Here is a 16565-nt window from a genome sequence, read left to right as displayed (position 1 = left end):
GAATGGTTATTTCATTCCTTAAAAACTTTGACTGTCTTGTGGGAAACCCAAAATAATTTCACAGGAACTTTTGGAAAACATTTAGCAGTCAGCAGTTGTTCGCTTATATTGCTTTCATTTTTACATAAAGAACATGATTTTTTTTCCTCGCGTGCATGCAATGGCCATTAAACCACTTTAAAATGATTTCTGCTGTATCTTAATAAAAAGCAGCAGTGAAAAGCAAGTCACTTTAACAACAAAACTTTATTGCAGTCAATGACCAGAATTCGGCAAATAGACAAGAGAATGAATATTAATGCAAACAAAACTTAAAGCACGTAAGCTAGATGGTCAGGATAACCAAATCAGGGTGAGCTCTACAAACAATAAAGCAGTATTTTGCCATATTTAAAGATAACACAATCATACTGGTCAGACAGAAGCAACTGTGCATCAAATATATATATATGAATGGCCTGAAAAACGTTCTTGAAAGAGGTCTATAAAATATAATTATGCATCTTTATAAAAGGAGCGATATAACAGGACATGGGCCCTAAGTTCAATGGCCCTTTCTCCATAAGGGGCTTTTAAAGATTTCTGCTTAGGAAAAGCTAAAGGATGTGCATTAAACAAGCTCTACTTAGATCTCTTCCAAATTTGGAGACTGTTATTGGACTGAGGTATCTTGTCAACCCAGAAAAGGAAGATGGCTACTCAAGTGCCCATCTCGAGGAAGGGCAATCTGGTGGACTTGCTGTCCAAATCCATAACATGCTGCTTGAGTGCTAACAATGCCTATTCCTAACCTATCGCCAGAAGGGTACTTTGTAAAATCCTATAATACAGCGTTTCTCAACCGTAGCAAGCTGGCCAGGGAATTCTGGGAGTTGAAGTCCACACATCTCCAAGTTGCTACAGTTGAGAAAGGCTGCTGTAATAACTGCAGTTTTTGCTGGAGCGGTCTTCTCTGACCCAGAGTTCTCAACTCAAGTCAGAAAGCATAATCCCACAGGGAAAACTTTCATTTGAACAATAAGAGAAAATACATATCTATAGAATGGACTCCTCTTTGACCACTCCAGCCTCCTGGCAAAGGCCCATATGGTGCATGGGAATAGATTCCCCAACAGGTGGATTTAAAAGCCACATTATACCAAATGCTGCTTTGCGTTTATAATTTTATTCTATTATTGTATTTAATTGTAAAATAGTATGTTTTTTCTATTGTTTTGCCTAGATATTCAGTGCTCCCAGAAGTGTTTAAAAAAATATTTTCCTGCCTTGCAGAGTATGATTTTGGAAGGAACTCTCAATGTGACTATTTTGTAGAATTACCATACGATAACTAACTACATTATTTATCTTCTGTGTAGAAATGACATCAGGAACTTAATTTTTATTCATGGAAAAAGCACATTACTGTGGCGGTGGCAGGTACACAATAGACTTAATTATACCCTTAATGGAATCATCCTCTCTATTATTTGTATTGATCTTGATTTTATTTTGCCATCTAAATGACCGTAGGCCTCAGTGGGATTCTCCATTCCACAAATGGAATTTACCATATTCTAGACACAGCATTTATTGTTTATTCCAGAATTTTGTAGTAATATAATAAAACAAGCCGGTATATTGTTGAGACTGAATTTTATTTAAGCTGGTTTACATTCTGAAAAAAACTTTGTATAAAACACAACAATCTATAACTGTTTCAGTCAGTACAGGAAAAATTTCAAAACTCTTAACTGCAACAAAAATGAGGCTATGCATAACAATTCTAGGTATGAGTGGCTGATTTGTTTGGATTATCACAATTTCCTTTCTGCTTTCCAAAACATAAGTTTGCTTAACTTTGCTCTTTTTTTTGATGCCAAAACAAAATCAAATGCTGTGTTTGCCCAATTCACATGTGTTTATTTACTTGCAAAGCATTATATTCTAGTTTCTACTGGTGTGGCAACCCAGCTGTAATGTTACCCTTAAACTTCTGTTTCCCTTTAACTCAGAAGATGTATCTGTTGAAAATATGTCTATTCTATCTCTCATCCAATCAGATCACAAGATGGCATAATGTCACAGAAAATTATTTTAACTCAAACACAAGGACCACGAGTCTTTTAAAACCGGATACACTAAGAGTAAAAACATTAACATTGGACAAGCAATCAACAATTTTGAGGCATATCAAGGAATTATGTAGACTAAAATGCTTAGGTAAATGGAAGCATCTTAACCTAGCGCCAAAAGGACTGCGAAGCAGGCATCAGGCAAATCATTTCAGCAAGGGCGTTCCAGATCCCCTACCACTGGAAAACAAAAAGCCCATCTGATGAAAAAACCCATTTAAGTCGTTCCTAAGTAGACAACATAGCCCAGTTTACAATCTGCATTGGATGAGACAGGCCTTCGCCTATAAAGACACATGCCACAAAGCAGGCCCAAACACCCCGCTAGGAAGGAGAGAACCAAGGATTGAAACATGGCCAGCATTTTCAGGAGGCAGACTGCCTCCTGCATTGCTTTCTTGTCATTACTCCTCCTCGGGTCGCAGAGGACTAGACCCAAAGGCACTGGATGAGAGAAATACATTGTACGGGAGGCTTTCCGGCCAACCAAGCTTTCAAAATGGTGCTGGGTTCCTACAGCAGAATTTAAAGAGAAATGGTCGCAGGAGGGACTTCTAGGAACGTCACCCAGATTAGTCCTCTAAGCTACCAGATGAGGAGCAACCATAAAGAGACAACCATGCAGGAACATTACGTGGGAGAGCTGTGGAAGATGGCGGAATACAAGGCTGAGGAGAGGGGACCTGTGGCCATTGCCGAAAACATGCAGGGAGCAAGGGGAGAAGCCGAAAGGGTGGGGGGCAGAGCAAGGTTGGCTAAGGAGAGTGCCGTGCAGCGGGATGGCCAATTCTGCCCCAGTCACGCCACCACGAGAAGCTGACAGACTTTTAGAGTGCTACATAAACGCCCGTCTTTAGGAGAAAAAGTGCTCTTCATACCATGACAGGTAAACTTATGTCCGTTATTGGACTTTTAGTCCTGATAAACTGTGCAGCCACTTTGGGGGGAAAAGAAAAGAAAAGTTACAGGGTGAAAACTTTTAGCAGGTAGACCCACACCCCTCGGGGAAGAACGGGTCCTGTGCTGAGTTTGGAAAGCAGTGCCTCAGCGTGGAGGACGATTCGCGTGATTCCTTGACCAAAGGAATGGCATGTTTGGCCATCAAGGACTCATAAACTATACCGTGGTCATTGGCTTTCCATGCTTACCCCAGGGGGGCTTTAAAACGTCACCGTTTCAGAGAGTTTAGTCATTGCTGGGCAATTGTATTCTGCTTCCGATACCCGACGTTTATGACGGCTCAGACCCTGCCTCGGGTTCCACTTTAGATGGAAGCGCTATCGTGAAACGTAACACAGGAAAATACCATCCCGCAAGGGGTCAGCCCAGGCTACCCCAGAATTAGAATGAAGCACAATCCCATCATATGCTTGGGGTTACCGCAAGCATCTATAACCCCCTCCCTCTGCTCTGCAGCATCTTTTCGCTGGGTAAGATCCTCGGAGCTGGGGAAAACAAATCCCCATTTCGTTCTGATTTTCTGCTGCGGGCAGAGGGGGAGGATCAGAATTCATGTCCATTTCCTCCAAGGCACCCCAGTTGCTGCCGACCCCTAAAGAAAACGAATCTCACTCCCGTAGAAATAGACCCAGCCATTACTTGTCCGTGCCTGTTTCAAGTGACATAGGAGAGAAGGTGACCTTCTTTTCTTTTTTTTAAAGAGGCTTTCAGGACCTTAGAAGAGCTGGAGAACTTTTTAATATTCCCCCAAGAGTTTGGTTGGCCAGGGAGGACGTTGCGATGGTGGATTCCTGCATGGGGCAAGGGATTGGACTGGATCGGTGCTTTCCAAACTTGGCCACTTGAAGAGGGGTGGACTTCAACTCCCAGAATTCCCCAGCCAGCCAGCCAGGCCTGGCTGGGGAATTCTGGGAGTTGAAGTCCATCCCTCTTCAAGTGGCCAAGTTTGATAAACACTGGACTGGAAGGTCTCCAAGGTGTCCCCCCCCCCCACATCTTGACTTTTACGCTCCTCTGGTGGGTTGCAATGCCTAAAAACATGAAAACTCGGGGGGGGGGCCCGAAGGACAGAAGCCACCCTTTGCGCAGCCTCCAAAGGGTGCAGAAGAGGCCAGGAGCCCCCCCGTCCTTCTCCCTCCCTCGAGAGTCAGGACCCCCGTCGTGAAAAAACGAATGAGGGGGCTGAGCATCCCCAGACGAGCCTCCCGGGGCTACGGGGCGATGCCCCACTCTGAGCCGCTTCGTCGCTCGGAGGCCGACCCAGGGGCCGAGCGGCGTCTGCGGGGCTCTTGGCACCGGCTCGGGTCCCTCCGCACGCCTTCCGCACGTGCGCGCGAACACGCGTCCGCAGGGCCGTGCGAACGCAGCGGGGGGGGGCGCAGGTCGGGGCTGCGGGCGAGAGGGGGGTCGGCCCGCCGGGGCAGGGCGGCTGAGGCGGCCGCGGCGCGCCACGGCCCCCGCCGGGCGGCGGAGGAGGAGACCGTTGCTCGGTTGCCCTGGAGAAGGCGGGCAGAGGGGCGGGCGCCATCTTGCTGGCCGGGCCCGCCGGCGCCGCCCCTCCCCTCGGCGCCGCCGCCGCCGCCCGCACTTACACTCGCCGCCGCGCAGCGCCGTTCCGCCTGCGTGCGTCCCGCCGCTGTGACGTCATCTCGCCCCGCCGGTAGCCGGTGCCGCGACGAAAAAGCCTCTCGGAGGCTGTTACCCGGCTGAGGAGAGGGGGGCGAGACCGGGCATGCGCGGCGCCTCTCCGCGCGTGCTCGGGAGCGCCAAGCGAAGCCGGCGGCTCTTCGGGTTGCCCTCCCTGGCGCAGCGCCGCGGCTGCGCGTGCACCGCCCCTCCGGAGCATGCTCAGTCGCAGCCGCCGAAGCCGCCTGCCCTTAGCTGTGCCCTCTCGGCAAACAGCGCACTCTTTTCTGGTTTGGGGGATTGGCAACCTGGTGCCCTTTCCAGAAAGGCTGGAGGGTGCAGCGTTCTGTATGTGTGTGTGTGTCTGTCTCTTCGAGGAGTTTTGGACTTCATTTCCCATCAGCCCCAATCAGCATGGTCAATAGCTAGGGATTATGGGAGCTGTGGTCCAAAATTTCCAGATGACACCCCCCCCCCCTCCGGCCCCCAAGTCATCCCTGCGAGATGGCTGAGTTTGGTTGGAAACTGAAATTCAGCCCATCGGATGCAGCACTGGGCTGGAGGAAGAAGGCGGCTGTAGAACAGTGTCTCTCAACCCCAGCAAATGCTGGCTGGGGAATTCTGGGAGTTGAAGTCCACCCCTCTTAAAGTGGTCGAGGGTGAGAAACCCTGTTTTAGACTGAAATGAAATTCAGCATAATCTCGATGGAAAAACGGGCCGACAGTAAGAGCGTAGCATTTCACAGAGGAAACGGTCAGGCTCTTCACGAAAGACACAAATGCACAGATACAGGATGGGGCATACCTGGGTTCAAAGTATCCTAGAATAGTAGTGGCTGCAAACTGAATGGGAGGCAGCAGCCTGATGCGCTTGCAAAAAACGCGCATTTCTGTCTGCATCAACAGAAATACCATTCCCAAACGAGAGCGAGCAATTCTTCCACCTTTGCCTGCCTTATCCAAGCCTCGCCTTGAATGCCGTGTCTGGTTCTAGGTGCTGCGTTTTAAGGACTCAAAGAAGTTGCAGCAGATACAGAAAAGGATCATGTGGGTGACTTGCCCTTTCCAGAGGTACAATTCTGTTAATCTTAAGATATGGACATTACGAAGCAGGAGTTGCCCGACCTGTTAAAGGCTGCCTGGGAAGAGGCAAGGTGTGTTGCAAAGCCTTGTTATTCCTCCAAGAGTAAACAGAAGCGAGAAAGAAAGCCTTTGTTTCTCTCCATCCCCATGCAAAATGCTTCTCTTTGCCTCTTCCCCAATTCGCCGTGGGGCTAATTTTGTGCCTTGCCCTTATTTTCTCCTTTTAAAAGCCACTGTTCTAGTCCTTCCATCTGCTATGTGACAAACAGGCACGTCATGTTCTGCCTTTAGCTTCTTTTTCAGGGGGTTCAAGATACTTACAAATTTCCCTCTAATGGGAAATTTATAAAATCTCAACTTTTCAGTGGGTTCGAGATACTTATAAATTTCCCTCTAGTGGACCTTTATAAAAGAAATGGAGGTGCAGGGCTAGGGGTGGGGAGGGCCAGGTTCAAGGGCAGCTCAGCCCTGGAAGCGCTGGGTCACCCGCCCAACCTACCTCACAGGGTTGTTGGTGTGGGGGAAAGATTAGAGAGGGGTGCTATGTTTGTGGCTTTGAGGAAAGGAGATTTCCATCCAGCAAATAAAATTAAGTAAATCGTCACCGCCCATCTCACTGCAACGTTTTTGGTTTTGATGGCTATCTGAGGACTGCTGGTTTTATCGTATGCCGCCCGGGGTCACCCTCGTGAGATGGGCAGCTGTACACATTTGATCAATAAATAGCCAAATAACAACCCCCACCTGCAGCGCGGGAAACCAAAGGCCTCCTCCCCAGGATCGGCAGCCCTGCTTACTGATCAGGAGTTGAGCGAGGCCTGGGGCGGGGGCTCAGGGGGACCCAGGATCAAGTCCCTGGGCAGCCGCAGGGGTCTCTGGCACAGCTCCTCTCCCTCTAGCCCACCTCCCCAGGCCGCTGCTGAGGTACATAATTCAAGGTTCAATTCAAGGTGCTGGTAATGGCCTGTAAAGCCCTGTATGATGTGGGACTGGCTATCTGAGGGACCACCTTTCCCCAGGTACGTCTACCTGTCCCATCAGGACTGGCAGGAGGGGCGTGTGACGGGCCAGAGCCGCTCAAGAGGAGGGGTGGCGGTACCGATCCAATAAATCAAATAAATAAATCAGTAATAGCTTTGCAGCCCCTTCTGGCCCGAGGAATGGGTGAGCCACCCTGCGTTGAGGTTCCTTGGCACCCAATGGGCTGCATCGGACTAGGGGGGCTGGTTTAGGGGGGCAAGTTTAGGGGACAGGTTTAGGGGGCTAGTTTACAGGGGCTGGTTTAGGGGGCCAGATTTAGGGGGCTAGTTTACAGGGCTAGTTTAGGCGGCTGGTTTACAGGGGCTGGTTTAGGGGGTCAGATTTAGGGGGGCTAGTTTACAGGGGCTGGTTTAGGGGGCCAGATTTAGAGGGCAGGTTTAGGGGGCCAGATTTAGGGGGGCTAGTTTACAGGGCTAGTTTAGGGGGGCTGGTTTAGGGGGCTAGTTTACAGGGGCTGGTTTAGGGGGCCAGATTTGGGGGGCAGGTTTAGGGGGGGCAGGTTTAGGGGGCTGGTTCTGCGTCTTGCAATCGGCGGCTTCCCCCGGACTCCGCGCCGCCAGGATGGCCCCGAGGGGAGCGCACCCACCCTCCCCGGGGACGCGGGGCGCCCAAGGCGACGGGGGTCCTCCAAGCCCCTGGGCGGGAGGGAGGCAGGGACGGCCCCCGGCCCCTGCGCACAGCCCCCCGGCCCCGCGAGCCCCACGCGGCCGGGCGCGGCACGGCAGGCAGGCAGGCAGGCAGGCAGGCAGGCGCGGCTGCGCTCGGAGCCGCCGCTCCTGCTGCTGCTGCTGCTGCTGCTGCTGCTGCTGCCGCTGCCGCTGCCGCTGCCGCTGCAGCCGCGCCGCCGGGGAGGAGACTGCCGGCCGCTGCCGGCGAGCGCCGCCCTCCCGCGCTCCGGCCTCCGCGCTGCCATGGAGCGCCCGCCGCTGCTCTGGCTGCTGCTGCTGCTGCTGCTGCGCGGCCTCGCGGCGGGCGCGGGCGAGCACCGGGCCGACTACGACCGCGAGGCGCTGCTCGGCGGCCAGGTGGGCGCGGGCGCCCGGCCCGCCCGGCCTTGCCCGGCCCTGCCCGGCCGGCTGCGGCGGCGCGTCGCCCTGCGCGGTGGGGGCGAGGGGGGCGCCCCGGGGGTCCGACCGCGACGCCAAGCCCAGCCGAGCTCGCGGGGGGGGGGCGCCAGAAGCCCCAGCTCGGCGCCTTGGTGCCAGGGGCCCCCCGAGTGCCAGGGCGCCTCTTTCCCGCAGCACCAGCGGGTTGCGCCAGGGGCACCTCCGGGCCCAGCAGCCCGGCTCCCTGCGGAGAAAGGGGGCTGCCAGGGGCGGAGAGAGAGGGGCATCTTCTCCCCCGCCCTCCCTCCCCAGACGAGGCCCTCCGGGTGATGCTCTTTCTTTGCCCCCCCAAGGAAGAAGTGGAAGAATTTGCCAAGTTGAGCCCCGAGGAGCAGCAGAGGCGGTTGAAAGGGATTATAAAGAAGATCGACGGGGATGCGGACGGCTTTCTCTCGGAAGGTACCTCCGATCGATGGATGCCGGGCAGGGAAGGAAGCGTGGAGTCCTTGGGGTTCTCTGAGCTCGGTTCTCTTCTTGCAAACGTTTCGTTACCCGGCTACCCGTTTGCAAGAAGAGAACCGAGCTCAGAGAACCCCAAGGACTCCACGCTTCAACCCCGAGCTACACATATTCGCTTCTATTGGGGAAGGAAGTCCCGTCCTGTTAAGCCCAGCCACGGTGGGGTTTCTCGGGTGGGCTTGGGGCGATGGGCGAAGCAGGCACTGCCACGTAGTCCTCGGTCTGTTGCCGGGACAGGCTCAAAACATCATCTGGGACAGGGCAACGGTCAAAGAAGGAGCCGTGAGAATAATCAGATCAAATCTTGATTTCTGTCACAGACCAGCATGACGGAAACCATGCTGGTCTATGACATATAAGATACATATCACAGACCACCGTTATTAACAAGAGAAAATACTGGGACCGAAATACTGATTAATCTGTGGGCAGGGTGCCGTGACATTGATGGATATAGATAATACGGCTGATGGCGTGATGGAATGGACTTATGAAGGCCAGGCTCAGGGAGATAAGCGTGTTCTTAGCCCCCAACAGGAGCGTGGGAAGTTCAGGAAGATGAGGCTGGCACCTCCCTACGGAATTCACGGTGTTGTGGCTGGCTGGCTTGGGAACTTGGGTTCAGTCTGGTGAGATTTCTGTCTGGAGGTGGAAGATAATAAACGCAACAGAACTGTATTTGCATTGTCTCTTGGAGTTTTTTGGGCTGAACCTGACATCAATCTTACCAGACTGAACCCAAGTTCCCAAGCCAGCCAGCCACAACACTGTGAATTCCTTAGGGTGGTGCCGGCCTCATCTTCTTGAACTTCCCACGCTCCTGCTGGGGGCTAAGAACATGCTTATCTCCCTGAGGCTGGCCTTCATAAGTCCATTCCATCACAGATGGGGAGTACAGAATCCTGGATGCAGGGCCCGGTGGAATAAAGGACATCTGGTGTCTGCGGAGTGGGAGGGGGGTCAAAGAGCCAGGATGACCAAAGCAGCGTTGCAGGGCCAATCCCGCCCCTTTTCTGCATGCCTCGAAGTTGCGGGCCGAGGGGTGGAGTTGGGGCTGAATCCTGCAGCCATCCTGATGCAAGTGGGAAGAGCTTGCAGACTCGGGTGAATGAAGTTCTTCGGGGCAGCGGCTGCTGTGGGTGAGGGGTCCCCTCTGCCTGGAGAGTCCCTGACAAGGGAGGGGTCAGCCCACCAACCTAATTGGGTTACGGGAAATCTCCCCAGCCGAGCTCAGTTCCTGGATCCAGCAGTCTTTTAAGCACTACGTGGTGGAAGATGCCAAGCAGCAATTCAACCAGTACGACAAAGATGGTGATGGGCGCGTCTCTTGGGAAGAGTACAATATTCAGATGTATGACCGCGTAATAGACTTTGAGGATGATACCACTTTGGAAGACGCGGAAGAAGAATCTTTCCGGCAGGTAAGATCCTGAAGAAACTCTAACCCTGAATATCTTAAGTTGTCGCCTGTTGTAATACTGGTTAGCTCTAGAGCCAAGGACGGGGCAAGGGGAGACAGATGTTAAGAGAGTTTGGCCCTTAATATTTCTGCTGATGAGACTTATCCCTCTTTCTGGAAAAGAATAAAAAATGAGTGGAAATCAACCCTCACTGGGAACCCCTTTTTTACTCTCCAGTCAGTCTCCCAGACGTGTTTTTCCCCCCAACATTGTTATTGACTGCATGATTTACTTGTAGTAAATCATAATGATACTTAAAGGTAGAGGGCTATACTCTCCTGCCTTTAATTTTTTTAAAATTATTTTTAGCCTATTTAGTTCTATTTATGAAACAGCGTCATGGTCTGAAAAGGTGGCATTGGTCAGCCTTCTGAAAGAGGTCTTTAACAGCGGACCGCAAATGTTACGAAAATATTGGGTTCCTAATAAGAGGTATCTTCCTATTTGCAAGATGTGGAGTAGCTCAGAAGTGGCACGCTTAGCGGCTGCCTCCTTGATAGGCTGGGTGGGCAAACCTTGGACCCACCAAGGTCGAAAGTCAAGAAACAAGTTGGTTCCAAGGATGCTTCAGATAGGCTGGCAAATCTGCTGTAACTTTGGCGTGCAATTCATGTGTTATTCACATCCCCGCTGTTTTAAAAGCTCCATTTAAAGGACAAGAAGAGGTTTCAAAAGGCTAATAAGGACGGCGCACCAGGCTTGGATCTGGATGAATTCATTGCATTTGAACATCCTGAGGAGGCAGATTACATGAAGGCAAGTTGTGGGGAGGGCACTGCTTTGAAAACTGGCTGCGAGAACGACGGCCTGTTAATAGTTCTTCAGTTCCTCGGAGAAGCGCAAAAGGGCAGTCCCACAAGACTGCTTTGGGATCAGCGTACGGATTTTTTGGGAGGTGAAAACTGCTTCATTGTACTGAAGAGGCATTACTGCTTACTGCTCCGCTATACATGAGTTCAGATTTTAAACACCAGGAAAATTCAAGGGATAAGTTGGTGGGCTACAAAGCTTTTAAGCAGGAAGCCAAGAACTGTATCAGTGAAAATGGGGTTTAATCACTTTTTGACCTAGACTTTGGTCAGTGGAGAATGGCTGTAGGCCAATCTCTTGAGAAAGAGGCCGATTTGCACAACCTATACCCATGCTTAACTAAACCCTAATTGGTGTGATACAATGATCTGCAAACTAAGTACACAACACACGACATGGGGCTGGTTAGTTTATGGTTCTGCGTCTCGTGAGCAGAGCTGATGGACGGGCCACTGTTACCTTCTGATTGTTTTTTCCTTCCCACCAGGAGTTTGTCATTCAGGAGGCTTTGGAAGAGCATGACAAAGATGGGGATGGGTTTGTGAGCATCAAAGAGTTCCTTGGCGACTATCGAAGAGATCCAAGTGAGTGGCAGGGCATTCCCTTTCTACCTGGGGTCTTCAAGGACCATGATTGGTTAAGAAACCTGAAAGTTCTCTTAAGAATGCCTGGAGGCCCCAGATGGAGAAAGCTGGGGTAGCAGGGAAGGGCAAGGGTGTCCAAAAAGTCAAAATATTTCAAAATACTGTTGTGGATTGGCTTATAATGCATTAACACTTCCTGTTAATAAGGCTTCTCAAGTTCTTGAGAAATCAGTCCAAATGTTGGGTCTCTGTGATGGAATGGACTTATGAAGGCCAGACTCGGGGAGATAAGCATTTCCTTAGCCCCCAACAGGAGTGTGGGAAGGTTAAGAAGATGAGACTGGCACCACCCTAAGGAATTCACGGTATTTCGGCTTGCTGGCTTGGGAAATTTGGATTCAGTCTGGAGAGATTCTGTCTTTGAGGTGGAAGCTAATATACGCAACAGAACTGTATCTGTACTGTCTCGTGGAGTTCTTTGGGCTGAACCTGACAGTCTCCCCTCTTAATATAACTTGATACTTTTGGCTTTTCCATTCTTAGGAAAGAAGACATCTGTGATTCAAATATAGTTTGAAACAAATATAGTTACAACAATTGGTTGTTTCTAATAGTGTGTACTTCTAAGATAAATGTTTCTAATAGTGGACTTTCTAAGATAAATATTGTAAGAAAGAGCCAGTTATGGACATCCATCATATTTGCAGTGCAGTTGTTTTGCTAATTCATGTATCATTTCCTTGCGATACTCATGCTTATGGAGAAAACATATTCCTTCAGTTCCATCATTTTAAATGACATTGATATAAGTACAGTTTGAAAGCACCATTTTAGAAACATTTCGTTGCCCATATGTGCTTCCAAGCCTACACTCTATGCAAAATGGTCATTTTAATGGATTTTGCTAAAATAAAAAAGGTAAGATGAGGATGCATGGAAAAATTGCAACATTTCTTTTTAGCTGCCAGGGAAGATCCAGAATGGATTGTTGTTGAGAAAGATCGATTTCGAAATGATTATGACAAGGACAAGGATGGACAACTTGATCCTAAAGAGCTGTTAACTTGGGTGGTGCCCAACAATGAGGGTATTGCTCAGGAAGAGGTAAGAGTTTTGAAGAATTTTACTCCCAAATTCCATTACATAGTTGTGTTTTTTTAGATGTTACCATGCAGAATTGTAAAGCCCACAACAGTTTTCAGATCTGAGCTTATTCCTGTTGCAATATTATCCATTTAAAGGACTGGAGTAATTTAAATGATAATTGAACATTCAAGACAAGATTTCTCATGTGAACCTGCCTCAGTAATGTATCTGTGTTTGGTGGGGTCTTTGGACATTACAGAAAGAGTTCAATCCAAAAACAGGATGTTGGAATAAAACTATTAAATGTCTTTGTGGAAAGAAGAGTGAACATTTTTTCTCTCTTAATAAAAACTTAGTTCATGATCTTAAATGCTCATGTAGAAATGGTCATGATCTCTTAGACTCAGGTGGACAATGTTCGTGCAGTGGTCTCCATGGAACATCAATTGATAGAGAGTTGCTTTATGTATCTTGTATTCAGTGTGGTATCCTTCCATATAAATGGATATAGACTTTGAGCATATATAAGGATACCACGACTGTGATGGGTTGAGGAAATAAAGATCAGGCAGATGAATGGGTGAAGCACGAAAGCATGTGCAGATGAAATGATTGGTTGCGTTTGCAGAAGGTAGAGTCTCTTGATGAAGTTATTGCACTTTCACCCAGCATGTGGTAGTATAAACTGATGGTTTAATGGTTTAACACCCAACCTATGAGTATTATTTAGTTTAGTCACTAAACTACAGTTAGCAATCTGTGGCTGAGTTCCATATCCAACCCAATCAGTGCTTGTGAATTTATTTTGTAGGCTGTTCATCTTCTTGACGAGATGGACCTGGATGGGGACAGGAAACTTACAGAAAATGAGATTCTTGAAAATCAAGATCTGTTTCTCAATAGCGAAGCCACCGATTATGGCCGACAGCTCCATGACAAAAGCTTCTACCATGAAGAACTTTAATTTCCAAGAGATGCTTTGTCTTTGTTTCAGAATTGGTTTCCCCCCCCCCATTGTTCAGCTTTAAAAACAATACCAGTTGGGTAGCGACTTTACGTTGCTGAGGTTCTCTGTATGTTGCCAGTATAACTTCGGCACTGGAAACCATCCCCTTTTTTTAAAAAAAAGGAAAAGAGTGGAGACCTTCAGTGTTCGTATTTTAATACTACTTTTTGAAACATACTTGAAAATGCTAGGATTTGACTGTAATGTGTCACTAGTTTCTGTTAGATTTTTGAGAAAGGGAAAAGCAAGCGTAACTGTCTGGTTCCATGTTGCTAATAGTTTTTCTATCCTATTTTCTATACTACATTCAGGAGGATGAAATGGTGCATACTAGGTTTTTGTGCATATTAACTTCTGTAGAGGGTGTTTAGATGATAGATGATGTGGAAATATTTTTGCATCTGGAAAATAATTCTATCCACTTGGATTAAAATGTTCAAATGCCCTATGTTTTTTCTTCGTGCCATTTCTTTGTATGAATCTCTTAAAACTACATTTATATCTAACTTAGCTTCTTATAAAGAAGCATACTTCAGATCAGTATATGTAAGGGGAAAAAAAAAAAACACGACTTTATCAAACAAGCAGCAGATTGTGCTGTAGATACAGGTAGTCCTTGGTTACTGACTGCCTTGTACAGGGACCGTTTGAAGTTATGACAGTGTAAAAAAACCAGTTTTGCAACCAATCCTCACATTTACAACCATCGCAGCATCCTGCAGTCACATGATCGCCATTTGCATGTTTCCCAAATGCCTTACGACAAGCAGAGCAGAGTTAATGGAGAACGAGGAAGTAAAATTGTAAGTCATGGTCACATGATGTCTCGGCAACCACAGTGCTTTGCTTAATGACCAAAGGGGAAGTGAGGTCATAAACCCATTGCAGTCACGTGATTTTCCATTTAGCACCCATGGTTCCTAGTGACCAAGTTGCCATTCCTACTTGTGGTTGCTAAGTGAGGACTATTTGTAGTATATTTGTGGTATATTATTTCAAATGTATGTTGGTTTCAGAAGTGGCAGAATATACTGCAGAAATCCTAAGGCCTACTCAAACCCTTTTCGCTACCTGTTTGAAGATAGGCAGGGGACCTCTCTTGGAAGCCATCTTGGATTCTGGAACTGTTCTAGGATCCCTTTGCTCAGGTGATGGCAGTTCCAGCCTTGCAGGGAGCAAACCTGGCAGCCCTTGGAGGTAGGCCAGGTCAGGAAACAGATTCCACTAGACATGGATGGAACTCTAACAAAATTCTGAAAGCTGGACAGAGTATTCCTCCCTCCCTCTGCCCGTCCTGTTTCCTTCCTTCCTTCCTTCCTTCCTCCCTCCCTCCCTGTAGATGCCTTCCCTCCGTTATATACTAAAGAGGATCAAGATGAGTCACTTTCAGTTTCTTTCTAATGCTCTTCCCTTTCCTGGGCTTAATTCATGTTTTGTTAAATGACATCCAATTCCTCCTGCAAGGTGGTTCTCTACGAAACCTGGCTCTTGTGAGCACTCTGTCAGGCACCGCGCAACCTCTGGTCAAGGCAGGGTGAGTGTCCCTGCAGGGTTTGGTTGACTTGCTGAGTGCAGAACTGATGACCGCTCTTCTGCAACTAGCCCCCGCCCCCGTCCTGAAATCTCTAGGTTAGGAATGCAGGGCTCAGAGGTCATTTCATGTGGGGAGAGAGTCCAGAAAATTGAAAAGAAGATGGGAAGCTCGGTGCTGATCCAGTGCAGCGGGGAGGAAAAGCAACAGAATCAGATGTTCAACGGCAGCTGGTGATGCTGGTTTGCAGCCAGCCTGTTACTTGTGAGGAGCACGTTAAAGCTGCACGGGGAGATTCCACAAGGGAAGCCTCAGCAGAAATACCAGTGAAGTAGCCGAAGGAATAACATGGTAGAACGCTTGCTAAGAGGATCCCAAGGGCCTGGTTGGGGTTGTTTACTGTGGCATGGATGTCCCATTGTTCCTCTGAGAGCTCAAGATGCCCACCTGGGGTTTGCGGGGGTCTCACTTTACCACCCCAATGGCCAGTGAGCTGGGCTGGGTGAAGAGCGAGTGACTGGCCCAAAGTCAGCCAAGCGGGTTGGGCATTGACTGGAGACCTCTCTGTTTTACCCTGGACAGTGACAAGCAAAAGGAGGCCGTGACAAAGATGGCGGCGTCAACGTTTTTTGTCTGTTCTCTGGTCATTTCTATTGGATTGTTACAAAATGGATTTGCACGATGAGGTCTGGGGGATTTGTTTCCAAAATAGAAAATGAGATATACATGTAAAAGGAAGGAATTCAAGTGGCTTTATTAGCTGAAGTGGATAAGAGGTGGCTATCTCTGGTAACCCTTGATGGACTTTTGCTAATGAAGATGAGGGAGGAGGTTTTAAAGACTGGTTTATAGATAATGAAAGTGAGATATGGGAGATGAAGAGATGGTTATATTTTAAGAGATGATGATAAGTCGTCAAATTTGTTTATACTTGCTGGAACGGAGGGGGAAGTGACTTCGCTCTTCTCTTTTTTCTTCTTTTCTCTGCACTTTTGATTTTTATCTTTCCAGCTTTTATAGTTTGTATTAGCTTTATCTGTAATTTGCAATACAATTATTATTTAAAAAACATTTTTCATCTGTGGGTCAACACGCCCTTCTCCTTCCATTTGCATACAGCTGTAATGGGAGAAAAAACCAGCCCGGGGTTCCTCATTCCAGGGGCTGCTGGCAGAAAGGCTGCCAGGCTGCCTCTTGGTTCAGGGCTGAATAGATTCATTGATTTCCTTGGAATGTCCCCAAGGAAGTGGATTTGCATGGCCCGAGGGCCAGCTGAACAACCCCTTCTCTCTCTAAGGACACCCTGCCTTTATTCTCCTGGCAGGTGCAATTGAAAGTTCCCTTTTTTCTTTCAAGAGAGTTTCACGTTTAAGCCGCAATGCTCCCTTGGCTTTTCCCCCTTAGGGAATGGAAGAGCCTGGGCTGCAGAGAAGTGGGAAAAACATCCTGCATGAAGCCTCTGGAGCCGTGTTTCTCAACCTTGACCACTCGAAGAGGGGTGGACTTCAACTCCCAGAATTCCCCAGCCAGCAGGGGAATTCTGGGAGTTGAAGTCCACCCCTCTTCGAGCGGCCAAGGTTGAGAAATGCTGTCTTGGGAGATGAAACAGTTCTAAAAGGAAGTAATTCCATTGCTGAAATTCTTGTAACCCTATCCCTTTCACTTCACGAAACCTTGTTAAGAAGTCTTGTGTGTTCCA

General features: G+C 48.6%; 2 protein-coding genes across 2 annotated transcripts in view; one reads left to right on the top strand and one right to left on the bottom strand.

Annotated features, from left to right (window-relative positions):
• Positions 1–4843, bottom strand: part of SCAPER (S-phase cyclin A associated protein in the ER) — a 98988-nt gene extending 94145 nt beyond the window's left edge. Inside the window, exon 1 of the mRNA XM_088148389.1 lies at positions 4667–4843. Within this exon, the coding sequence (XP_088004515.1) occupies positions 4667–4722 (56 nt within the window). The 5' untranslated portion in view covers positions 4723–4843. The remainder of the gene's footprint in view (positions 1–4666) is intronic.
• A 2848-nt stretch (positions 4844–7691) lies between these two features.
• On the top strand, positions 7692–13777 carry RCN2 (reticulocalbin 2). Its single transcript, XM_088148386.1, has 7 exons — positions 7692–7849; positions 8224–8329; positions 9614–9810; positions 10492–10605; positions 11147–11243; positions 12205–12347; positions 13141–13777. Exons 1-7 carry the CDS (start codon positions 7736–7738, stop codon positions 13291–13293), a joined length of 924 nt encoding a protein of 307 aa, XP_088004512.1. The 5' UTR covers positions 7692–7735; the 3' UTR covers positions 13294–13777.
• Positions 13778–16565: the final 2788 nt, after the last annotated feature.

Source organism: Python bivittatus, unplaced genomic scaffold (genome assembly GCF_059951505.1).
Source record: "Python bivittatus isolate LINGU-HERP-01145 unplaced genomic scaffold, Pbiv_v1 ctg000530_np1212, whole genome shotgun sequence".
Taxonomy (NCBI): Eukaryota; Metazoa; Chordata; class Lepidosauria; order Squamata; family Pythonidae; genus Python; species Python bivittatus.
This window is presented reverse-complemented; position numbering and strand designations above follow the sequence as displayed.

Coding starts and splice junctions, on each gene's coding strand:
- RCN2 (XM_088148386.1), top strand. CDS start 7,736: ATGGAGCGCCCGCCGCTGCTCTGGCTGCTGCTGCTGCTGCTGCTGCGC. Junction 7,850..8,223: donor AGGCGCTGCTCGGCGGCCAG/GTGGGCGCGGGC, acceptor TGCCCCCCCAAG/GAAGAAGTGGAAGAATTTGC. Junction 10,606..11,146: donor AGGAGGCAGATTACATGAAG/GCAAGTTGTGGG, acceptor CCTTCCCACCAG/GAGTTTGTCATTCAGGAGGC.